General features: G+C 52.5%; 1 protein-coding gene across 2 annotated transcripts in view; it reads right to left on the bottom strand.

Moving 5' to 3' along the window:
• ADCY9 (adenylate cyclase 9) overlaps positions 1–25330 on the bottom strand; it is a 146099-nt gene that overhangs the window by 12876 nt on the left and 107893 nt on the right. The window contains exons 4-9 of one of the 2 annotated variants that reach the window (XM_010339128.3): positions 16172–16333; positions 15030–15247; positions 11406–11508; positions 5368–5576; positions 1298–1457; positions 608–756 (exon numbers count right to left, since the gene is read on the bottom strand). In XM_010339128.3, coding sequence (XP_010337430.1) covers positions 608–756; positions 1298–1457; positions 5368–5576; positions 11406–11508; positions 15030–15247; positions 16172–16333 — 1001 coding nt within the window. The remainder of the gene's footprint in view (positions 1–607; positions 757–1297; positions 1458–5367; positions 5577–11405; positions 11509–15029; positions 15248–16171; positions 16334–25330) is intronic. The other variant, XM_003928473.4, reaches the window with a different exon arrangement.

Below are 25330 nucleotides of genomic sequence, written 5' to 3'. Positions count from 1 at the left end.
AGTAGAGACAGGGTTTTACCAGGTTGGCCAGGCTGGTCTTGAACTCCTGACCTCAGGTGGTCTGCTTGCCTCAGCTTCCCAAAGTGCTAGAATTACAGGTGTAAGCCACCATGCCTGGCTTGACATAATATTTAGAAACAAGGCCCAGGTCATTTGCAAGATCATCCTACGTCTTCCTCTCCTCCTTCCAGGCTGTGACCTGTCCTGGATCCTGACCCCTACCCTACTCAAGGACGGTCAGCACCCGCTTCCTCTCTGCCTTTGCGTCCACCTGCACTGCCGCTCTTTCACCGCCTTGACCGTCTTCTATGAAATCCTTCAGGTCCTACTTTCTTAGATTCCAGCCCTGCATGACGCCTTCCAGGATGTCTACATTCAAATGTTGAGAGGGCTGTTCTAAATGACACTCTTTTTCTTTCTTTCACATTTTACTCTGAGGGTATCTCATTAGCTCTTTGACATGGTGTGTGTCGAGAGCGATTTTGGGTCATGACGGGAAACATCTCTATCGAGGCGTGAGGAATAGTGTGCAAATGCAGCCAGCCCCTAAGCAACCTCAGGCATGGCGGCCCCGCACTCAGGTGCCTGCGCAGTGCTGGCCACGTACCTGTCTGGGCACAGGGAGGCATAGAGCAGGAGCAGCGGCCCGGCCCCCACGACGGTGGCAAGGGAGGACCTCATCCAAGAGCTGAGCTGGCAGAAGTTACAGTAGTGCACGACGGCGATCAGTGCGGCTGAGCCCGTGAACACTGGGAACTGCAAGAGGGAAGGGTTAGGACGGCTGCCCGGGGCCCACCCCCCGCCCCCCCCAGCCTGCTTCATACACCCAGGCCTCCAAAACATTTACCACTGATCCATTCCCGGGACCACCACCGCCCCCACTATACCTGGGCCTCCAAAACACTCACCACGTTTCTTTTTTTGTTTTTGAGACAGGGTTGCTCAGGCTGGAGTGCAGTGGCGCTATCTCAGCTCATTGCAACCTCTGCCTCACGTGTTAAAATGATTCTCCTGCTTCAGCCTCACAAGTAGCTGGGACTACAGGTGCCCGCCACCACGCCTGGCTAATTTTTGTATTTTTAGTAGAGATGGGGTTTCCCCATGTTGGCCAGGCTGGTCTCAATCTCTTGACCTCAGGTGATCCACCCGCCTCGGCCCCACAAAGGGCTGGGATTAAGGTGTGAGCCACCATGCATGGCCAAAAGGTTTATTTTTAAACAGCTATCCCAAGTGATTTAGAGAGAGAGATCAGGTAATCAGGAGAACATGGAAATAAAACGGCTGAGCCTTTACTTACGTGTACGTTTGTCTCAAATTCGGAGGTGACGTGGGAGTAGACGGCCAGGGCGGGGAGCGACACCAGGATGGCCCCAATGCAGTGACGCGGCAACCAGCCGGCGATCCACTCCAGCAGGCGCTTGGTGCAAGCCATGACGTCCTCCAGGAAGAACACCATCCTGCAAGAGGGCCGGGGTTAGCAGGAGCAACGGGGCCCGGGGCGGCTCATCTGCCAGGAGACGGCATGAGACTGAAGCCAGCACTCCCCTCCGCTCTCTCCCTCACTGCCCCAGGATGGGTGTGGAAGCAGGAGTGGGGTGGAGATCTACCTCCCTCACTTTTGGTGGAAGGCAAGGAAGCCGAGCTTAACTCATTGTACCTGGTTGTAGGGTCACCTGTTGCATTCTTATAAAATTTGCTTGCGAAAAGCACACGCTCTGCCAGTCTCAGGGATTACGTGAGAGTATCACAGGCCCCGAGGAGAGTCTGGGAGCCACCATGCTGCCGTCACCTGCTCCCATCGGCAGTTTTGAGGGCACTTGGAGTTCTATGGAGCCCGTGCGGTTGTCACAGCAGGAGGGGCGATGGTGGGCAGATGCCAGGGACGGAGGCCTCCTGCATGTGGGTGGGTGCCACCTGGGGAGGTTCTGCCCTACACCCCACACAGCAGCCACGCCCCTGGGCACCCACAAAGACGGAAGGCTGCTGACGGCATCTCAGCCCAGAGCCTGTGTCCCATCTACACACAGAGAGTGCTCTGCAGTGGCACTCACACACGACGGATTCTCCCGGCGCACGTGCCTGTGCTAACTGAGTGACGGTGATCTCTACTCTGTTTGGGGCATCGCTGAGGCCTGTCCAGTGTTTCGAAAATCAAATCACAGGCTGAACCCGGCTCGTGGCGCTTGGGCCACCAAACCCGCACACGTGTGCCGTCTGCCTCTGGGTTGTCGCATTCACAGTGCGTGTGTGAGGCTGGCGGCTTCAGGACTCCTCAGGCAGCAGAGCCCTGTTGTACATGAGGGGCAGCACCATGCCTTTCATTTTAAAAGGCTTTTTGTTTGTCCTTCTGACGAGAGTGACGGCAGTCACTGACTCCTTTTGCAGGTGTGTTTAGGCAGGTTCCGTTTCAGGAGTGTGAGGCTGACGAAAAGTTCTGTATAAAGAAGGAGCTGAGCGTGCGGGCCGAGAACGGTTGGGGGGAGGAGGAACAGGCCTTGGCTGAGCCTGGGGACCCCTAGGCCATGGGGGGCCCACGTGGGCAGGTGAGGAGAGGGTGTGGGGTCCTTGTGGGGAGACAGTTCTTCTCTCAAGCTTGCTTCCAGGGATCCGGGGACGGGCCTGCTGTCCCTGCCTCAGGAGGCGCTGGGTGGGGGCTGCTGCGACTCAACAGCACAAAGCCCCCCAACCCCGCACGCACGTTGGCAGCCGGCCTTCGGACCTCAACACCTACAGCGTCTCCACCCCCTGGCTGTGTCCTGTGGCCGGGTGAGGAAGGGCTGACTCTCCAGCCACTCCCCGCGTGGACTCCGGCACAGCCTCACCCTTTCAGGGTCCTGGACAGCCCTGGCTTTCTGATATTTAAAGGATAATGAAGGCTTTGGAATATTTCCAAGAATAACCACAAATATGCAGAATAGAGGCCCTAGGAGGGAGGACAGACGGAACCCAGTTCCCAGCCAGGAGCAGGAAAGATGTCGGGTGGGGGGGCCTTCACACTGTCCCCAGGACAGCAGGGATCTGAGAACAAGAACTGCCATCCTCACTGCCGTCCTCAGGCCTGCTGGGGCGAAGCAGTCGGGGAGATGCAGGAAGCCTCCTGGAGGCGGCAGTCGGGACCTGGGCTGGTCACTGAGAAGGCGCCCGGCTTCCCTCCTGTGCAGAAAAGGGACGGGGCACCCATGAACCCCACAGCGCAGGCTCTCATCAAGCTGGGGTTCTCAACATGTCCCTCGGGGGGGCCAGGGAAGACTTTCAGGATCTGGACCTCCCCCAGGCTTGATGATTCCTGGTAAATGGAACCCAATCCCGCCAGACGCCTGGGGAGTGTGTCCATCTAGGCGGGCCCAGTACACCTCGCCCCGGCCCTTGGCAGTGTAGACTGGGGTTGGCCTCAACGCTTTAGAATTGGGCCTGAAGCAGCAGGGAATGACGGCTGACCGGTGAGAGGAAAAAGGTGTGGAGACGACGCTGGGAGCCCTCAAGAGGCTACAGGCGCAGGCAGGAGAGGAAAACCTGGGGCAGGGGGTGGAGTGGGGGGCAAACATGGGGGAGTGACTGCACACGGGGACAGGTTTGTTTTTGGGGTGATGGAGGTGCCCGGTAGTTACATGGTGGTGATATCTGTACAACTCTTTACATTTACTCAAAATCACTGAGTTGTCTACTCGAATGAATAAGTTTATTGTATGTAAATCATATTACAATAAAGCTGATCCCTTTTTTTTTCATTTTTGAGACGGAGTTTTGCTCTGTCACCCAGGCTGGAGTGCAGTGGTGCAATCTCAGCTCACTGCAACCTCTACTTCCTGGTTTCAAGCGATTCTCCTGCCTCCGTCTCCCGAGTAGCTGGGATTACAGGCGCCTGTCACCATGCCCAGGTAATTTTTGTACTTTAAGTAGAGGTGGGGTTTCCCCATGTTGGCTAGGATGGTCTCAAACTCCTGAGCTCAGATGATCTACCTGCCTCGGCCTTCCAGAGTGCTGAGACTACAGGCCTGAGCCACCAGGCGCTTGGCCTAAAGCTGATCTTTTTAAAGAGGAAAAACCAACCAACCAGGCGCCTGAGGATGTCTAGTTTGGGTTCGGGAGAAGCAGGCCCTGGAAGGGCTTGTGGGTGACAGCTCCTTTGGGAGGAGTCCCCAAAAGCGCAGGAGGGCACTGAGGCAGGAGGGAGGCTGTGCCAGGGAGAGGGCTGTTCGCTGTGGGTGCTGGGGCACGAGCCTTCGGGGAGTTCTGGGAAACAGTGAGCACACGCTACAGAGGAGGGCATGGCCCGTGGCGGCCTCAGCAGAAGCTGAAAGGGTCCTGGGTACAGTGTGGTTGGGAGGCAGGAGGCAGGAATCCAGTCTGCCCACCCCAGATGGGAGAAGCCAGCTTTCCAGAGCCTCGGGCCAGACCCAAGCGGTTCTTTTCTGCCCTGGGATGTTGGGTAAGGGCAGCAGAAGCTCATGGTTAGGGCTGCCTCCCTCTGTCTGTTTGAAGCCCAGCTCCTTGGGGCAGTTGCTAGTAGGGCTCAGCTAGGAGGGCAGCCGTCCTGTTGAGGGTGACAGGGCCATGAAAGGAGTGTGTGGTGCCCAGGAGGTGGACCACACAGGACCACCTGCTTGACCAGGACTACAGGGCTGCTTAGAGCCCCCACAGGGAGCCAGGCTGGTCCGGAGGGCCCGGCTTCCCAAAATGCACCTGAGGTCTACTTGCACCCTCTGTCTCTTTTAAATTGAGTTGCCTTTTTATTATTGGCTGTGTGAGTTCTTTATCCATTCTCGATAGTAGACCTTAACCGAGGCCTGACCTGTAAATTTTCGAATTCTGTGGGTTGTTTCGCTTTCTCGATGGTGTTCTTTGCAGCACAACAGTTTAACTTCTGATGAAGTTGACCTTGTCTATTCTTTCTTTTGTTGGCACCATACCCAAGAGACCACCACCTGATGCAAGCACGCGGGACGTTGCTAAGGGGTGTATGTTTGGCTCCTGCACTCTGAAGAGGCGCCAGCTGACCCAGGCCCACCTATCATTCCCCCGCCACAGCTCGTGTCTTTTCCTTTCCTTCCTCCGGAGTCGCTTCCTATTTTCTCACCAGCTCCTTCGCAGTCTCTGACCCTGAAGATCCCAGGACCAGCTGGCAGTGGCTGGGGCTGCGGGGACACTGCCCCCTCCAGCGAGGTGGGTCCCCCTGCACCTGGGCCAGAGTCAGGGAGGGAGGATGCCAGGGCACAGGACTCAGGGAATACATGGAGGCCCATCTCCAGAAATCAGCCAGCAGGGACAGCTGGCTCAGGACCAGTCTGACTGCTCAGCCATAAGCCATGGAGCCAGAAGAGGGAGCTAACGACTCAGAGCTGGAGGCCCGGCCCACGAGGCGCTTACCTGATGGACACCGCGAGGGACAGCACCTCCAAAAGCAGGGCCGTGCTGAAGACTGCCAGGGCAGCGGGTGGGGGAGGTGCGGTGGCCGCCCCGTACTTCAGGAAGCAGGTGATGGACAGCGTCAGAAACACTGTGGTCGACAGAAACACGTCCAGGAGGGAGCTGAAGGTGGGACTGGCAAACGTCTTCACAGGGGAGTTCTTGATGACCTGTTTGGAGCAGGAGTGGAGCAGAATGACTGGGCAGCCACTGGCAGCCAGGGGCGAGGTTCAGATGGATAAACAGCCAACAGCTGCTGAGCGGCTGCTCAGGGCCAGGCCCAGGGCGGGAAGGCTCTAGGAGGGCTGCTTCCCTCTACCAGCCCTTTTTTTTTTTTTTTTGAGACGGAGTTTCGCTCTTGTTACCCAGGCTGGAGTGCAATGGCGCGATCTCGGCTCACCGCAACCTCCGCCTCCTGGGTTCAGGCAATTCTCCTGCCTCAGCCTCCTGAGCAGCTGGGATTACAGGCACGCACCACCATGCCCAGCTAACTTTTTGTATTTTTAGTAGAGACGAGGTTTCACCATGTTGACCAGGATGGTCTCGATCTCTTGACCTCGTGATCCACCCGCCTCGGCCTCCCAAAGTGCTGGGATTACAGGCTTGAGCCACCGTGCCCGGCCTACTACCAGCCCTTTTAACACTGGGGAGTCCAAGGCTCAGAGAAGTTAAACTTGACCAGGAGGGCCGGGCATGGTGGCTCATGCCTGCAATCCTGACATGTTGGGAGGCTGAGGCAGGATGGTTGCTGCAGCCCAGAAGTTCAAGGCCAGCCTGAGTAACAGAGTGAGACCCCATTTCTACACAAAGTTTTAAAGTTAGCCAGGGGTGGCAGTGTGTCACTGTGTTCCCAGCTACTTGGGAGGCTGAGGCAGAAGGATCATGTGAGCCCAGGAGTTTGAGGCCACAGTAAGCTACAATCATGCCACTGCTCTCCAGACTGGGCAACATAGCGAGGCCCGGTCTAAAAAAATAAAATAATTAGCCAGGCACAGCGTGTGTGCCTAGTGGCATGTGCGTGCATGTGTGTGTGTGTTTCTCCCAGGTACTTGGGAGGCTGGGGTGGGAAGATTACTTGAGCCCAGGAGTTTGAAGCCACCGTGAAATACGATCACGCCACTGCAGAATGATAACGTTGCCAAAAAAACCCCCCAAAAACAAAAAAACTCTGCCATGGTCACAGAGCAACTGATTGCGGCCCAGCACATTCTCATAGACACATTATATATATATATATATATATATATATATATATATATATATATTTAAAATAAAGACAAGATTTCACTATGTTGGTCAGGCTGGTCTTAAACTCCCAACCTCAGGTGATCCGCCCGCCTTGGCCTCCAAAGTGCTTGGATTACAGGCGTGCTTGGATTACAGGCATGAGCCACCACACCTGGCGCTATATATATATATATATATATATATATATATATATATATGTATTTATATATTTATTAAAGATAGAGTTTCACCATGATGGTCAGGCTGGTCTTGAACTCCTGACCTGAGATGATCCACCCACCTCAGCCTCCCAAAGTGCTAGGATTACAGGCGTGAGCCACCGCGCCCGGCCAACACATTATATATTTAGCTGAAAGATGAGTTCCTGACTGCCCAGGTGAGGTCTCTGCATCTGTAATGCAGTCGCATGAGAGCAATGGGCAGCAAGGCCTCGCCACATGGCAGGCAAAAGGGGGGCTTCATGGCGGAAGCAGCTGGCGGGGATTTATTTCAGCGGTGCACATTGTCACCTGGGAGCCTGTGGGGCCTGGCTCTGTGCCGGGGGCCGGGGCCCACGTAGAATGATGCCCCTGGGCAACTCACACCTGAAGGCGGGAGGGACAGGGGAGAAGTCACGATGCTGACGTGTCCAAGAGCCGACCAGGCCCAGCCCCCATGGGGCCCTGGAGAGGCGAGACCTCCAACAATGCTCTGGACACCTCAAAGGCAGGAAACACCACCCATCTCGGTGCACAGATTGGGAGCCCAAGGCCAGAGGCTGCCCTGAGGGCACACAGTGAAGGAGGAACCAGGCCCAAGACTCAGCATGGACTGGTTGACTCCTGAGCACACCCCTAACCTAGAGGAAGGCGCAAGGCCCAAAGGTAGGGGCTGTGGCTGGGAGAGAGGGACGCAGCCGGTTCAGCTGCTTTCCACTTGGCCTTGCAACCTTCTGGCAACCTCGGAGAGGCCGTGGGTGTCCACTCGGCATCCCAGCTGGGCTCAGGGCTGGGGCAGGGGCTGGAGGCGCAGGGAGTGGAAAGGTCCCACAACAGTCCCCGGTCTGGTAAGTGTTCCTCGGGACAAATCTGCTCCGGGTGCCACAGCCACCACTGGGAGCTGGGTGGGAGGGGAGGAGGCAGAGCTTGGATGGTGGGGGCAAAGCTGCCAGTCAGACCTGATGCCAGGTTGCACCCCGCCAGAGCAACCTGAGAGCAGGGTTTGGTTCCAAATTCCCTCCAAGGAACCTGGAGTCTCTGTAGGTGTCCATGTGCCCCAGAAGGGCGGGTCTGGTTCCAGCCCTGGAATCCCCTCAGAAGGTGTGGGAATTTCAGGGGTGACACTGCCCGTGCCCACCCAACTTGGCAGAAGCACATCCCCTCTTCCAGGGGCTCCATCTAGTGCCCATCAGGGGACTGAGTCAGGGCTGGGTGCACGCATGGCTCCTGAGACCTCACTGCCTCACCCACACGTGAGGTCAGAAGGTTTCCACGTGGGCTGCTCTCCTTCTGACAGCCCACACCGCCCACCTTCCCAGGCAAGGCTCAGGTGCAAGGTCTTTCCCGATTGGGGCTGCTGTCTGTAGAAAGCCCCATCCGTGGATGCTGGCAGGGGCCTGCTCCTCCCTCCACCTCTCTTGAGGTCTCTCCTGCCTGCCCTACCGCTTCTCAGAGACACCCGCCCGGCCCCAGCCTCTCCCTCTGGGCCACCCCCGGCCCTGATGCCAGAGGCTCCCCAGGCCCACCTGCCCTGCCCCTATGCATCCCGGCAGCGGCAGCGCCGCCTGTCCCAGTCCCACAGAGAACGATGGTCCCCCAGCAGCCCATGTCATGATGCTCTTTCGCCCTCTCTTCCCATGGGCTCCAGACCCGGGACAGTGCCGTGGGCTAGGCTCCGCCTTGCTTACTGCCCAGATCCCACGGGCTCCGGGTGCGGCCATCCCACCATTATCAGAGCACAGGCTCTGCAGCTGGGCTGCCTGGGCTGAAGACCACTCCACCATGACTAGAGACAATCCTACCCACTCGTGCCTCTGTCTCTTTACCCAAAACCCAGGATAAACCAGTACCTGCACCTTGGGGGCAGTGGGATGCTCAGCCAAGAACCTACCCATGTGGAGCCCCCAGCACGGCAAGTCCCCACGTGAGGGACAGCTAGGAGGCCCTCGTCCCCGCATCTCTCCTTTCCTCCGCACTGGGACCCTGTGGCTGCCTGCCCCGAGTTTCGGTAACAGCCTCCCACCTGTCATGTCATGTGGCCTCCTGTCTTGTCCACACTCTATCACCCTCCAAAACTCAGCTGATACGTATCCTTCCTTCTCTTCTTTCCTTCCCTCCCTCCCTCTCTCCCTTCCTTCCTTCCTTTTTATCTTTCTTCCTTTTTTGACACAGTTGCACTCTTCTTGCCCAGGCTGGAGTGCAGTGGCATGGTCTTGGCTCATTGCAACCTCTGCCTCCTGGGTTCTCCTGCCTCAGCTTCCCAAGTAGCTGGGCTTCCAGGTGCCTGCCGCCACACCAGGCTAATTTTTATATTTTTACTAGAGACAGGGTTTCACCATGTTGGCCAGGCTGGTCTTGAACTCCTGACCTCAGGCAATCCACCCTCCTTGGCCTGCCAAAGTACTTGGGATTACAAGTGTGAGCCACCGTGCCTGGCTGTGTTTTTCTTCTTTTTGTTGGAAGAGACAGGGTCTCACTATGTTGCTCAGGCTAGTCTATCTGCTGGCCTCAAGTAATCCTCCTGCCTCAGTCTCCTGAGTAGCTGGGATTACAGGCATGAGCCGGGTGATCTTTGTAACACGCAGTCTGTTCCAGACCCTTCAACAGCTCCTGTGGCCTTTGGCATAAAGTCCATGGTGTGCGAGCCGTGACCTGGCCCCTGCCACCTCCTGCTGCTCCCGTCCTGCCCTGCCCTGGATGCACCTGCAGCTCCCTGGACGCACTGGTATCACTAATGTTTGTGGGTGCTGGCCCCACTCTCCAGAATGTTCCCTCCTCCTGCATTCCATTAATTCCTAGTCCCCACACTGAGGTAGGCTCAGGAGCTCCCCTCTCAGAGCCCCCAGCCTGGGGCTGGTGCCTTGCTGTGTGCTCGGAGGACATTCGCAGACCTCCAGCTCCAGACCTTGTTTCTATTTCTGGCTCCCTAGCGTGGCACGTCTTTCCCCCTTCCCCAGCACCAAGAACAGTCCTGGGCAGAGCAGAGGCTGAGCACATATTTGGTGCCAGGAGGAAAGGATGGCAAAGGTGCCTGCTATTCGGGAGCCTCAGTGGTGCAGCATGAGGAGTGGCCCGGACACCTGGCTTCAGCCAGACTGCTGGTGTGCGACCCCGGCTATGGGACGGTGGCCACCCGCTCAGCCTTTCTCAGCCTTGGCTTTCTCTTTGGTAAAATGAAGATAATCATCAGCTTCCCCAAAGCATTGCTGTGAGGATTAAATGAAACAATATTCTGCCTTACAAGCTACCAACTAGCCAACTTGCAAGTCTACTCCCAGAGCCATGCCTGGGACATTAACAAATATTCCCTGTCCCTTGGAGGCAGATGGAAGGGGGCACTTCCCACCGCAGGAGGCATGAGCTGCCTCTACGAGGCTCAGCAGGGTCTCTCTAGAGCCCAGGCCAGGACATCCCAGCTTGATGAGGACCTGCTGGAAGCACCAAGGGAATCAGACTGAGAAACCTCTTTTGTTCTGAGTGGGGAGGGCGCACACTCTGGACTTGAGAACACTCAGAGGTTAGGTATGGGGCCAGAAGAAAGAATGCAGTCAGACAGCCAGAGAGCCACCAGAATTCAAAGCAGCCTCTAGGTTCTTGTATTATACTCCCTATGAGCACTTGTGGGTGCTGGGACTGTGCTGGAGGCTGTGAGGGGGCGCTAGGAGAAGACAGAGGGGGTCCTACCTCACAAGGCTGAGCATCTAGGGAGGGAGGAATACGATTTCAGAAACACATAGGAAAGATTCCAAAACGGCACACGCACAGAGAAGGAAATGTACGAAGGGAAGCACAGTCCAGTCTGCGGTCGGGGAGAGCTCCTTGGAGGAAGTGGGATTGGGTGATTGAGCTGAGAGGTCAAGGACACGGGGCTAAGGAGGTAGGGGTGGGAGAGGGAATGTGCAGCCGGAGTTAGAGAGAGAGGTAAAGGCCTTCTGGGCCCTTCCCAGGGGAAGCAGGGAGGGCAACAGGTAGAGAAGTTTCGCCCAAGAATCCGTGACAGGTGGGGTGGGGGCCGTGCCAGGGTAGGTTGGTGGGGAGCTCTCCTCCAGGGTAAGTATGTATGTGTGGGGGTCCCTTCCAGGACAGGTGGGGGACCCCCTTTCCAGGGCAGGTGTGGGGGGTTCCTTCCAAGGCATGTGTGTGTGTGTGTATGGGGGGCTCTTCCAGGACAGGTGTGGTGGGGGTTCCCTTCTAGGGCAGATGAGGGGGCTCCCTTGCAGGACAGGTTGGGGTGGGCTCCTTCCAGGGCAGGTTGTGGGGGCATCCCTTCCAAAACTGGGATAGCCACAGGGTCCTGGAAACACTATTGCAGAGGAAAGGGTCTGGTAATGGCAAGGATGCACTTTAAGACAAAAGACCAAAGAAAGGTGTTTTTTTTTCCTACTTTACAAAGAGAAATCCATGTACAGTTGCCACGTACGGTTTACAGAGTGTGGGAAATCAATGTCAGCCTTCATGTTCCTATCCCCTGCTAAAGCACAAAACTAACAGTGAATGACCCAGTGAGAACAATGGACACGTTCTTCAGTGAAAGCACAGGAAAAACAAACGCACCTCTTCTTGATAGCTGGTCCTGTAGGATCGCTCCAGCTCCTGATCCAGGAAGTTCAGGCTGAACTGATTAATGGGCGGCTTAAAAAAATAATCTTTCATCAGGCTAGAAGACACAATAAACGCAGTCCATCAACATCCAGCACCATCAGCGGATTGATTCTTTTCAGAAGATCGCAATTAGCTACCAAAACGCTGCTCATTAGGTATATTACAACGGCGGCGACTCAAAGTGCCTGTGTAACAGACAGTGCTCAGCTGCCCCCTGTTAAAACAGACCTCTGGGTGGAGCACACTGGCTCATGCCTGTAACCCCAGCACTTTGGGAGGCCGAGGCGGGTGGATCACCTGAGGTCAGGAGTTTGGGACCAGCCTGGCCAACATGGTGAAACCTTGTCTCTACTAAAAATACAAAAAATTAGCTGGGCATAGTGGCAGGTGCCTGTAATCTTAGCTATTCAGGTGGCAGGAGAATCGCTAGAACCCAGGAGGTGGAGGCTGCAGCGAGCTGAGATTGCGCCATTGCACTCCAGCCTGAGCAACAAGAGTAAAACTCCGTCTCAAAAAGAAAAAAAAAAATCAACAAAAAAAAGAGATCTCTGGAAAGTCCTTTGTGCTTCTAAGCTTAATGACATTTTGTATTTCACTTCCATTAAAGAATGACCATCCACCATGATGACAGACATCATCAGAGCACTGGTTTTGTGGTTTGTTCTTTTTTTGAGGCAGGGTCTCACTCTGTTGCCCAGGCTGGAATGCAATGGTACAGCCGTCTCGGCTCACTGCACCCTCCGCCTCCTGGGTTCAAGCGATTCTCCTGCCTCAGCCCCCCGAGTAGCTGGGATCACAGGTGCACACCACCACGCCCAGCTAATTTTTGTATTTTTAGTAGAGACGGGATTTCACTATGTTGGTCAGGCTGGTCTTGAACTCCTGGGCTCAAGAGATCTGCCCACTTCGGCCTCCTAAAGCACTGGGATGACAGGCGTGAGCCACTGAGCCTTGTTTTCGAAAACACATTTCTAGTGCCCAGGACTAAGACAAGATAAAGGGAGCTTTTCTGTTTTGTGAAACAATCTTTTGTGAAGAACACGCAGATCACTGTGCCGAGAGTACTTACACTGATTTGGAGGCTTCAAAATGAAAACATAATTCAGAACTGGCGGCCCTGTCATTCAGAGTACTGACAGTAATTGCCACCATAAAAGCTAACAGGTTGTTATCACAAAATTGTGTTTATAGTTAGCGTAATTTTGGTGCTATTGTCACATATGCAGATTGCATGTGAAACCTGAAAAATGATAAAGCTCAGTGATTTTAATAGCAGGGAAATCAAACCCGCTTTCCATGACTCTTTCGTTCATTTATGAAGTGCCAGCAAATAGTAATATCCTTTTGATACTGCAGAAAATTACTAGAAACTTAAGGGAATGATCACACGATTTCAGAAATCAAACAGAGCTGCATTAATCTCTCTCCCTCATACAGGGACTATCATAAGCAAATCAGATGAGGCCAGGCGTGGTGGTTTATCCCTGTAATCACAGCACTTTGCGAGGCTGAGGCGGGTGGCTCACTTGAGGTCAGGAGCTCGAGACCAGCCTGGCCAAGATGGTGAAACCCTGTCTCTACTAAAAATGCAAAAATTAGCCAGGCATGGTGGAGGGTGCGTGTAGTCCCAGCTACTCAGGAGGCTGAGGCAGGAGAATTGCTTGAACCTGGAAGATGGTGGTTGCAGTGACCTGAGATCGTGCCACTGCTCTCCAGCTGTGGTGACAGAGTGAGACCTTGTCTCAAAAAAAAAAAAAAAGACGTAAATCAGATGAAATATGTAAAGTGCCTCGTGTGCACCTGACATAAAGCAGAGCTCACCACATATGTGCTCTTTCCTCTCCCTGCAGCCTAGCAGATGCTCTGTTCTGTGAATGTATGCAATAACTTCCTACATTCTCAGACTCAGACGAGAAACAATTCCGTCCCAGGACACTGACCCTCGCTCCTCCCCTGACTCAAGGGGTAAGGACAGAGGGAAGAGCAACCAAGCAGCTGCAGGGAGGATGTACACAGGGCCACATTTTAGCGGCCAAATGGCAGAAGTGGCACTGCTATAAGCTGTGCTGCTCCTTTTCTTTATTTATTTTTTGAGAGGGAGTCTCACTCTGTCACCCAGGCTGGAGTGCAATGGCACGATCTCAGCTCACTGCAACCTCTGCCTCCTGGGTTCAATCAATTCAATCAAATCAATTCTGCCTCAGCCTCCCAAGCAGCTGTGACTACAGGCACATGTCACCATGACTGGCTAAGTTTTTGTATTTTTAGTAGAGACGGGGTTTCACCGTGTTAGCCAGGATGGTCTAGATCTCCGGAACTCATGATCTGCCCGCCTTGGTCTCCCAAAGTGCTGGGATTACAGGCGTGAGCCACCACACCCAGCATTTTTGTATTTTTAGTAGAGATGGGGTTTCATTATGTTGGCCAGGCTGGTCTTGAACTCCTGACCTCAGGTGATCTACCTGCCTTGGCCTCCCAAAGTGCTGGGATTACAGGCATGAGCCACTGTGCCCGGCTGAAAACAACCCTTTGAAGCATCATAGTGAAGACCGTTTGAGGCAAGAATCATCAATAAATGTTACATCTAGGGATTTCTGATGGGGAATGAAATATTTACAAGATCTTAAAGTATCTTCCCACAGATTACTTATTAGTCATAAGGGGAAGAAAATAACCCTAGATGAGAGAACCTGGCACCACCTTGCCGAATTAGTCAAAATTAGTATCACTAATGAGGAACAGGTAGACATGGCCTGTCCCTGAAGGGGCACCCTGAGAAGGACATGGCATCCATTCGGCAGTCTCTGCCTGGCCAGAGGGAGAGCCTGAATCTAACCAATCCAACTTCAGGAATATCTGATAGAAGGATGGTGTCTGTACTGTTCATAAATGTTAACATTAGGCCGGGCACAGTGCTCACACCTGTAATCCTAGCACTTTGGGAGCCGAAGTGGGCACATCACCTGAGGCTAGGAGTTCGAGAGCAGCCTGGCCAACATGGTGAAACTTCTTCTCTACTAAAAATATAAAAACTAGCTGGGCATGGTGCTGTGCACCTGTAGTCCGCGCTACTTGGAAGGCTCAGGCAGGAGAATCACTTGAACCCAGGAGGCGGAGGTTGCAGTAAGCCAAGATCGAACCACAGCACTCCATCCTGAGCAACACCGCAAGGCTCATTTTTTTTTCTAAGCGCGGTGGCTCACACCTGTAATCCCAGCACTCTGGGAGGCTGAGGCAGGTGGATCACCTGAGGTCAGGAGTTGGAGACCAGCCTAGCCAAAAGGGTGAAACCCCATCTCTACTAAAAATACAAAAATTAGATGGGCATGGTGGTGTGCGCCTGTAATCCCAGCTACTAGGGAAGCTGAGGCAAGAAAATCACTTGATCCTGGGAGGTGGAGGCTGCAGTGAGCCGACATCACACCACTGCAGTTCAGCCTGGGTGACAGAGTCAGACTGCCTCAAAAAAAAAAAAAAAAAAAAAAAAAAGAAAAAGAAAAAGAAAAGAAAAAGAGAAAAAGGCAGAGAGGCTACTGTCTGTAACCGCTGCTTCTTCCCAGACGGCCCCAGTCTTACCTGTCTTCCTTGATGACGTCCACAAAGTGGGCGTCTGTTTTCTCCCGGATGTTCTTGAACCTCAGTGGAAGGAGAGCTGACTGGTCCAGGCTCACCCCTGCCCACCTTCCCTTCTCCTGCAAGATCTCACACAGAGAGGTCTGACTGTTGGTGAGCTTCTCCTCCTGGGGAGGGCTCAGGAGCCCATTCTGAGTTTTGGGATTAGATCCTCCAGAAGCCTGCCTCAAGACAAAGAGGGCGCAAACACGGGAAGTGAAGTGGCACCGGGCACGCGTGCCTAGCCTGCCCCGCCCTCTGCCATTTGGGGCCCTGCTCTACTGTTAGCGGGACCTTCTGACCGGTGAGGGGCTCCCCAGCCCCCTGCATCTGCAGCCCTGCTCTAATCCCAGCCCTGCTGGCCTATCTGCTCCTCCCTGTCACCCAATAGTGCCCAGTGGCAATGCTGACTGTTTAGGCCACCAGGAAAGTGAGATGCAGGAAGAGTAAGTGAGGAGGTGGAGGGCAAGGGAGGAAAGTGAGGACCCAGAACCAGGACTCCAGGGGCAGTGCACACGGGTCGGGGGGCTGGGGGAGGACCCAGGGCTGTCGGGGCATGGCCCAGGGAAGGTGGTTGGAAATGGGTGTGTGTCATGGGTGTCCACCACAGCTGTGGGAAGACACGGGTTGACCTGTATCCGCAGTCCTTTGGCAGATGGAGAGGGGACAGAGGATGACAGAGCCTGCGCCCCAGGGACATCACCGGCATGAGCCCTCCTGGCAGGGTCTCACGGGTGGGCTCAGCCCTGGCCCTGGTATCCGAGTCTGGTTTTCCTGGCAGCCTTTGTGCCACCTGCCCTGACTCCCACCCTCTCTTCACTGAGCCTTTCTCGCAGTGAAGACCACTTCTTGTCTCTGCCTATATTCTACCATAAATTGAGTCTAGCTTCCAGCACCACAAATGCCTGCAAACACTCGAATCCCCGCATTTTAAACTCTTATTGGCCTTTAAAGGAGACCTGCCCAGCTCAGCCGATGAGCGCGGCACTCCACGTGGGTTCCTGCTGACCCTCCCCCATGCTCCCTGAGGACCCATGGGTGGGGAATGGTGTTACCCAGGAGGAGTTACTCTCAGAACTAAGAAGTTGACAAGACAGGAATGTCACCTTGGGTGGATGCGCCAGGAGAGGAACTGACAGGAACAACAGCCATGAGCTTGTTACCTTGGTGCTGTTTTTATGCTCGTCTTGGCAGCCATTTTGAGGTGCCCCTCCCTCGGCGCCGGCTTCGGATTTGGGAGCAAATGTGATTCCGCATGAAGAGCAGGTCTAGAAGAAAAACACAGATCATGGGAACACACCCAGAAACCGAGACTGCCACCCTCCATTCAGGCTGGTCCACTGTTGCTGTTGTAGTCTGCAGTCATGTGGCATGGTGGTGAGCAAGGAGAAGGCGTACGGAGCCACTCGGGATGAGCTGAAAGTGATCATGGAAACGCACAAAAACCCGTGCATGAACGCACGTGGCAGCATGACCCAAAAATGGAACTGTGAATGTTCACTGACTAAACAATGTATCGACAAACTGTGGTCTATTCGAACAATGGAATATTACTCAGCCGTGAAAAAGATTGAAGCACTGACACCCATCACAGCACAGGGGAACCTCAAAAATGTTATGCTCAGGGAGGGAAGCCAGACACGGCACAGATATGACGTGATCCCGTCCACATGAAATATTCCGAAAAGGTGAATCCTTAGCGGGGAAGGCAGATTCGTGGCTGCCAGCAGGGACAGTGAGGAGGAATGGGGAGTGACTGCTAAGGGATGCAGGGTTTGCTACGGTCCTAATGTGTGTGTTCCCCCAAAAGTCAGGTGCTGAAATCCTAACTCCCAAGGTGATGGCATTGGGGGGGCAAAACCTTGGGAGGTAATTAGGTCATGGGGGACAAGCCTTCAAAATGGGATTAGCACCTTCATACAAGAGGCCCCAGAGGAATCCCTCATCTTTTCCACCCTGGGGGGGCACCATTTGTGAGACAGGAGAGGGTCCTTGCCAGACACTGAAACTTCTGGGACCTTGATCTTGGACTTCCCAGCCTCCAGAACTGTGAGAAATACATTTCTGTCGTTTAAAAGCCACCTGGTTTGTGGTATTTCTTTTTTTTTTTTTTTTTCAGACAGAATTTCGCTCTTGTTACCCAGGCTGGAGTGCAATGGCGCGATCTCGGCTCACCGCAACCTCCGCCTCCTGGGTTCAGGCAATTCTCCTGCCTCAGCCTCCTGAGTAGCTGGGATTACAGGCACGCGCCACCACGCCCAGCTACTGTTTTGTATTTTTAGTAGAGACGGGGTTTCACCATGTTGACCAGGATGGTCTCGATCTCTTGACCTCGTGATCCGCCCACTTTGGCCTCCCAAAGTGCTGGGATTACAGGCGTGAGCCACCGCGCCCGGCTAGTTTGTGGTATTTCATTATAGCAGCTGGAATGAACTAAGATGGGGTTTCGCTTTGGGATGATAAAAATGTTCTAAAATTGATCACAGTGATGGTTGTACAACCTTGCTAAAAATGCTAAAAACTACTGAAAGGTACACTTTCAAAAGATTGATTTCAAAAAATTTTTTGAGACAGAGTTTCACTCTTGTCGCCCAGGTTGGAGTGCAGTGGCACGATCTTGGTTCACTGCAACCTCCACCTCCCGGGTTCAAGCCATTCTCCTGTTTCAACCTCCTGAGTAGCTGGGACTACAGGCACCCACCACCACACCCGGCTAATTTTTTTGTATTTTTAGTAGAGGCAGGGTTCCACCATGCTGGGCAGGCTGGTCTTAAACTCCTAACCTCAGGTGATCTACCCGTTTTGGCCTCCCAAAGTGCTGGGATTACAGGGATGAGCCGGGACACCTGGTGAAAAAGATAAACTTTATAGTCTGTGAATTATGTCTCAACAGAGCTGTTATTAAGTAAATAAATTGGCCACCAACTATGCCAGCACACAAATCCAAGGTTCTTAAGCTCTGCATGGTGGTGAGCTAGTCTCATAAGATGGGCTCAATAATCAGAGGTACATGATTTCCAGATCTAGGAGTACTTCAAAGTTATGGGAATTAACTGACATAGGACAGAGAAGGCAAGATTTAATACAGGTATACTAGAAAGAGCAAAGCCTTTATTTTTCACATATTAGGATTCAAACGCTAGTCAATTACTTACTAGCTTGGAGACTGTTCAAATCACTTTACCCCAGTTCCCTCATCTATAAAAAAGAGTGAAGACATGTTGTTAAGAATTAAATGAAATGGGCTGGGTGTGGCAGCTCACACCTGTAATTCCAGCACTTTGGGAGGCTGGGGTGGGAGGATGACTTGAGTCCAGGAATTTGAGACCAGCCTGGGCACCATGGCAAAACCAGAAGAAAAGCAGAAAAATTAGCCTGGCATGGTGGTGTGTGCCTGTAGTCCCAGCTACTTTCAGGGCTGACGTGGGAGGATTGCTTGAGGCTGGGAGGTCAAGGCTGTAGTGAGCTTTGAAGGCGCCACTGCACTTCAGCCTGGGGCAACAGAGAAAGACCCTGTCTTAAAAAAATAATTAATTAAATGAAATAAATATATATACATATAACCTAGCACAGTTCCTGGCATACAGTGCACCCTTAATAAAGTTATCATTATTATTAATGTGACCCAGTAACCTAGGAACTGTCTAAGAAAGCAACTAACAGCTTCCAGTGAAGACAAACCATGGCAAGAAGGATTTTTACAATTTTTTCTTTTTATTTTTTGTGGAGTGCTTCATTTAGCAATGCAGAAGGAAATATATATATATATATATATATATATATATATATATATATATATGACTCAAAAGCAATTTTCTTACAGTAAGAACTGTAAAACAGTTATGAAATGAATTATGGGAGGCCAGATATTATTTTGGAAATTTAAAAGCAGTGTCATTACCTAAGGGCAAAGACATGGCCCAAGTTATCTTTTAAGTTAAACTGCAGGCCTATACTGTATTGAATAAAATAGGTAAGGATTCTACAGGGTTGTACAGTTTGAGAACTAATGTAACACACAAGCTAAATTTGAACACTTGTATGCATTCAAAAAATGAAATATACATGCCACAATAGCTAGTGAAATCATGAACTAGCATATCTGAGCAAATAATGGCACCCAGATAACATTTGCTTACAGCCCTTTAAAAACTGACATTATCAACAGAGGTAAAATGTTCTAGTTGTCAATAACATACAATGAGATTATTTGAAAGCATCTCTTGGTTATTGACTGACAGAGTTAAACTTCAAAACATTTTGCTCGTCAGGCGCAGTGGGTCACACCTGTAATCCCAGCATTTTTGGAGGCTGAGGCGGAAGGATGGCTTGAGGCCAGGAGATCAAGACCAGCCTGGACAACGCAGGGAGATCCTGTCTCTACCAAAAATAGAACAAATTAGCTGAGCGTGGTGGTATGTGCCTGTGGTCCTAGCCACTCGAGAGGCTGAGGCAGGAGGATTGCTTGAGCCCAGGAGGTCAAGGCTGCAGTGAGCTGTGATTGCAGCACTGCGCTCCAGCATGGTACACACACACACACACACACACACACACACACACACACACAGAGCCAATGCGACCACTGATCTTATTTTTTTTTTGAGTCGGAGTTCTGCTCTTGTTACCCAGGCTGGAGTGCAATGGCACGATCTTGGCTCACCGCAACCTCCGCCTCCTGGGTTCAGGCAATTCTCCTGCCTCAGCCTCCTGAGTAGCTGGGACTACAGCGCGTGCCACCATGCCCAGCTAATTTTTTTTCTATTTTTAGTAAAGACGGGGTTTCACCATGTTGACCAGGATGGTCTCGATCTCTTAACCTCGTGATCCACCCGCCTCGGCCTCCCAAAGTGCTGGGATTACAGGCGTGAGCTACTGCGCCCGGCCCCCCCCCCACTGATCTTATTGAATGAAAAAAAATCTAATACCAAGAGAAGAATAAAGCAGACGTGCCTGATACCCAGGCCTACGAGATCCCTGAGGGGGCCAGGCGCAGTGGTGACTGTAATCCCAGCACCTTGAGAGGCTGAGGTGGGCGGATAATTTGAGGTCAGGAGTTTGAGACCAGCTTGGCCTACATAGTGAAACCCCATCTCTCCTAAAATACAATTAGCCAGACTTGGTGGCAGGCACCTGTAATCCCAGCTACTCGGGAGGCTCAGGCAGGAGAATCGCTTGAACCCAGGAGGCAGAGTTTGCAGTGAGCCTAGAGCTACTGCACTCCAGCCTGGGTGACAGAACAAGACTTCCTCACAAAGGAAAAAAAAAAAAAAAAAAAAAAAAAAAGATCTCTGAGGGAACTCTCTGGTGTGGCTAAGGTGGGCTTGGTGCTTGGCGGGGCACACCGGCCATTTCAGGGACCAACTGGTAGATCACGAACGGGAGCTGGAGGTGTGGAAGTGTCTCCCGCACTTGGCTCAGCACGAAGCCTGAACACAGTGCCAGGGAGTGCTCAGTCAATGCTGGTACTGAATATGAAAATTTTGTTCACTATTCTGTCTGGTCACTAAATAGTTCATCTGATAATTTAATGGCCTTGATTACAGACAGAACAGCCCTTGGTGTCTATTCTGCAGCCATTTCATCACAGGAATCTCCTGGCATCAGTCTGTTTCAGGTATTTTTCTTGCCTCAAGTTCATCTGCTGTGCTTTTCTTTCTCTCTTTTTTTTTAAGATGGAGTGTCACTCTATCGCCCAGGCTGGAGTGCAGCGAGTGGTGTGATCTCAGGTCACTGCAACCTTTACCTCCGGGGTTCAAGCGATTCTGCTGCCTCATCCTCTTGAGTAGCTAGGATTACAGGTGCCTACCACCATATCAACTAATTTTTGTATTTTCAGTAGAGACAGGGTTTCATCATGTTGGCCAGGCTGGTCTCGAACTCCTGGCCTCAAGTGGCCTGCCTGCCTTGACCTCCCAAAGTGCTAGGATTACAGGTGCGAGCCACCAGGCCCTGCCAACACTGCTGTGCTTTAAGATGAGGCCTCCTGCTTCTTCAGCGACCCCCAACACACACAGGCTTTCTCGGCTTTATAAGATGTTCTATGCATTTAGAGCCAACCAAGTTGTACCAGCAGGTACACTGAGGACAGTGGAGACTCATACCCTCTGCAAGGGCTTCCCTAGGAGGGCTGGAAAGCTGGTGGAGCCTGGGAGCACCTACTGGGATGAGGCTGATCTCGGGGTGCCTGGGACAGTGGTCTCCACAGGTGGGGGACTCAGTGCTTTGCTACAATCCCCATGAACAGAGGCTGAGGCCTGCACCCTGTGGTGATAAGAAGTTCTGATACAGAAGAGAGGTCTTGCAGAGCTGCCCACAAATGACAAAGGAGGCTGCGCTTGAGGAAGCTAGGGGCTGTCTGGGTCACACGGCCAGCTGTAGACACCCACGGTGGGGTCCTGAGGGCTGGGACAGTGCTCACTCCCTATTCCATTCCAAGCAGGTTTGTCCAGGAAGTGGGGGCATGGGAGGCAGGAGAGCCAGCTGCAAACTCCAGGCCCCACCGAGCAGTGTGGCCCCACAGGCCTGTGTCACCTGGACCCAACAGCCACCATTTTACTGCATTTTGAACATGTGGACTTCAGCTGGGCATAGTGGCTCACGCTTGTAACCCCAGCACTTTGCGAGACCCAGGCGGGCAGATCATGAGGTCAGGAGTTCGAGACCAGCTTGGTCAACACAGCGAAACCCCATCTCTACTAAAAATACAAAAATTAGCCAGGGTGTGATGGCATGGACCTGTAATCCCAGCTACTCTGGAGGCTGAGGCAGGAGAATTGCTTGAATCCAGGAGGCAGAGGTTGCAGTGAGCCAAGACCGTGCCACTGTACTCCAACCTCGGTGACAGAGTGAGACTCTGTTTCAAAAAAAAAAAAAAAAAAGAAAAGCGGATTTCTGTTGTTCTGTTTCTTCCTCAGCTACTTTCCTTTTGGGGGATAAATTTTCTGGATAAAAACTTTAAAACAAAGGAAACAAAATAAACCTTAGAGCTGGGCATGGTGGCTCGCTTGAACCCAGGAGTTTGAGGCCAAGCTCGGCAATGTAGCAAGATCCCAACTCTACAAAAATGCTTTTTTAAATTTTAAAAATGAGCTCGGCATAGTGGTGTGTGCCTGTCGTACCATCTACTCTGGAGGCTGAGGTGGGAGGATTTCTTGAGCCCAGGAGGGAGACGCTGCAGTGAGCTACGGTCATGCCACTGCACTGCAGACTGGACCAGAGAGCAAGACCCTGTCTCTTTAAAAAAGAAAACAGAGAGACAGAAATCCATCTCCCCTGTGGAGAGATCCTCACATGTCAACACCCCCTTTTGAGCTGTAGTTAAAGGTCCTTCTGTACCAGAAGGGTCCCACCCTGCAACGGTGGGTGGGTTTGCTTCCCTCGCCTCAACCCCCCACGACAGTTTTCCTTGAGCGATTCGCCAGCTTAATTTTAATCTGGATTAAGACATTTCACAAACTGCTTTTTGCCAAGCATGGATGCCTCCATGAAATGTTTCCCAGCCGGCTAAACATCATCCCCGCTGCACAGCTGCAGGCACCTCCATCCCTGCTGAGAAGTCCTCCCTGGGAAGAGCATTTCAGACTCCAGGAAGCTCCAGACGTGGAAGCACCTCACCGCCTTGGGAGACAACCCTAGCAGCTGGCTCACAGGGAGCGACACAGGCAAGCACTTTGGAGAAAAAGCAGAGCCGTAACGACAGCAGATGCTGTGACTCAGGAAGGTCTATGTGCCAAGGTTCTGCCCGTGAACGACAGGCGGGCCCCCCCATGAATGCAACGTCGCAGTCTCGACTCTACGATCTCGACCTCTGCAGCCATACTGCGCGGCAGCAGTGATCCGTGTGCAGATGGCAGCGGACTCCAGGGCCCTGAACACTCCTGACCGCCCTTGTGTTGCTCTGGCCCCCTTTCCTGGCACAGGGAGGACCCAGGAATAATCCTGGCACCTCGCTCTCCTGGGCCTCGTTCCCCTAGAGTGACCTGAGAGGCTACAGCTGTCCGCCTGGTTCTTCCAAGCAGCACCCTGGGCCTTCGGGCATGAGGGAAGTCTCAAGACTTCCATGGTCCTCCCAGCAGCACGCGTGGCGGGCCAAGGAGTTTGCTGGCTGTTGCCTGGGTAACCTGAGATTCCCTGGAGAACGCCCAAGAGCAAACTCTGCATTTTCCCGGATTATCGCTGCTCCTTCCCCCATGCGGACGTGGGCTTTGGAGGGAAGAGTGTAGCTATTCCTCTAACACACTTGGGCACATTTGCATTTGTTTTTAACACGTTTCAGGACGCGCACCCTACATTCCGGTCAAAATATGTGGCGCAGAACTCTAAAATCGTTTTTTCTTCAAGGTTATTTCTCATCACAAGATAAATCATTTCTAAGCCAACAGCTGTCCCTTTTCAAAACTGTCAAGGGAGGGAGAGGGGAAACCTCTTTTCTCAGAAATGAGGAAACACCAGCAGAGAAACCCGGCTTTGCCTGCTTTGTCTTCTCAACAGGATTGTTTTGCAAGATGTCGTGTTATTAGAGGCATCCTTTGCTCCCAAACTCAAAATGATGCTGAACATGGCAAATGGCAGGTTCATGACATTGCAACCCCAGTAGCCACAAATACTATTTCCCGAGGTTTTCTTTGAAACACTTTGTATCTATTTAGCCCTTGTAAGTACCCACGATGTGGGTGCTATCATCAGATCCATTTTACAGATGAGGACGCTGAGAAAGAGTAGGCACTGGCCCAGAGCCACATGGTTGGATCTGAGTAGAGGAGCGGTGAGTCCAGGCAACAGAGTTCCTGACCCCTACCATCTCCAGGTGAACGGGGACAGCCCGTCAGTGCGGCAGGGTCACCGGCCTGACTCAACGTTCCTGGCAGGCCTGGGCATTGCTGTTTAAGCTGATGGATGAGGTAGAGGTTAAAGTACATCAAAATGAAGTATTTTTGCTAACGAAACATTACAGAAAAATAGAATATTAGAAGAAAAGAGAAGCAGCAATTATCACAGAAAAAGAAAGGCATCCCTGAAGCAGTGAGAACAGAACAGACAGCAGATGGCCTGAGAACGCTGGAGACAAGGCAGCCCACGAACACACACGTGTAAAACGCACACACACAATCTCAGAGCCACATGGGGTCGAGTCGAACAACCCCTGGGACCTCTCGCTCAGTCCCTCAGGCCTAAATGACCACTGGGCTCCATAACCAGGCTGCTGCTGACGACCAGAGTCAAGAAGAGGTGAAAATATGCTCAGCAGACTCTCAGGCAGAGAGACTTACCAGGCTGTGGAAATATTCCATCACGAAGTCAAAATAAGAAAATATTTGGCATTTGGGGAAATTTCGTCGAAGTGCAATATTTCACTCACTGGCAATGCCAGTTCAATGATTCTGCACATGCATTTTCATCTCTCTCTCTAGACATACATAGAATTTCTTACTTTGAAGTAATTTTAGACTTACAGAGAGTGGGAAAGACAGTTCAAGGAGTCTGCCTGTATCTTTCTCCATACATACCCATCGGACAGTCACGAAAACCAAAGCAACTCACACTGGCACAGCACCGTTAACTAAGCTGCAGGCTTTATTCTGATGTCCCTGGTTTCCCCAGTGTCCCTTTGCTGTTTGGGGTCTCCCGTAGGTACCACACTGCATTTAGCCCTCACACCTCCTGCTTGCCCCCAGCCTATGGGGGTTCCTCTGTCTTTTCCTGTCTCTCCTGTCTGCTGTGTCTGAAGTCCTGGCCAGGCATTCAGTTAAATGTCTGGATCTGGACCTGCCTGGGGCTTTCTCAGAGGAGACTGAGGTTTGGGGTCTGTGGGAAGAACGCCGCAGAGGTGATGTGCCCTTCTCAGCACACCACACAGGGGTACAGGACGGCCATGTGTCTTGCTAGCAGTGAGGCTCACCTGGATCATTCGGTAAAGGGGGCGTCTGCCTGCTGTCAAGTTCCTTACCCACCTGTCCCCCACCTTTCTTTTTTGAGATGGGATCTCATCCTAGTGCCCAGGCTAGAGTGCAATGGTACGACCTTGGCTCACTGTAGCCTCTGCCTCCCAGGTTCAAGCGATCCTCCTGCCGCAGCCTCCCAGGTAGCTGGGACTACAGGCGCATACCAATATGCCTGGCTAATTTTTATAGTTTTTGTAGAGATTTTTTAAAAATTGTTTTTGTTTTTTTGAGATGGAGCTTCACTCTGCTGCTCAGGCTAGGGTGCAGTGACGTGATCTTGGCTCCCTGCAACCTCTGCCTGCAAGTAAAGCAATTCTTCTGCCT

Source organism: Saimiri boliviensis, chromosome 12 (assembly GCF_048565385.1).
Source record: "Saimiri boliviensis isolate mSaiBol1 chromosome 12, mSaiBol1.pri, whole genome shotgun sequence".
Lineage (NCBI taxonomy): Eukaryota > Metazoa > Chordata > Mammalia > Primates > Cebidae > Saimiri > Saimiri boliviensis.
Note: the sequence above shows the minus strand (reverse complement) of the source record. Positions and strands in the feature narration are given on the sequence as shown.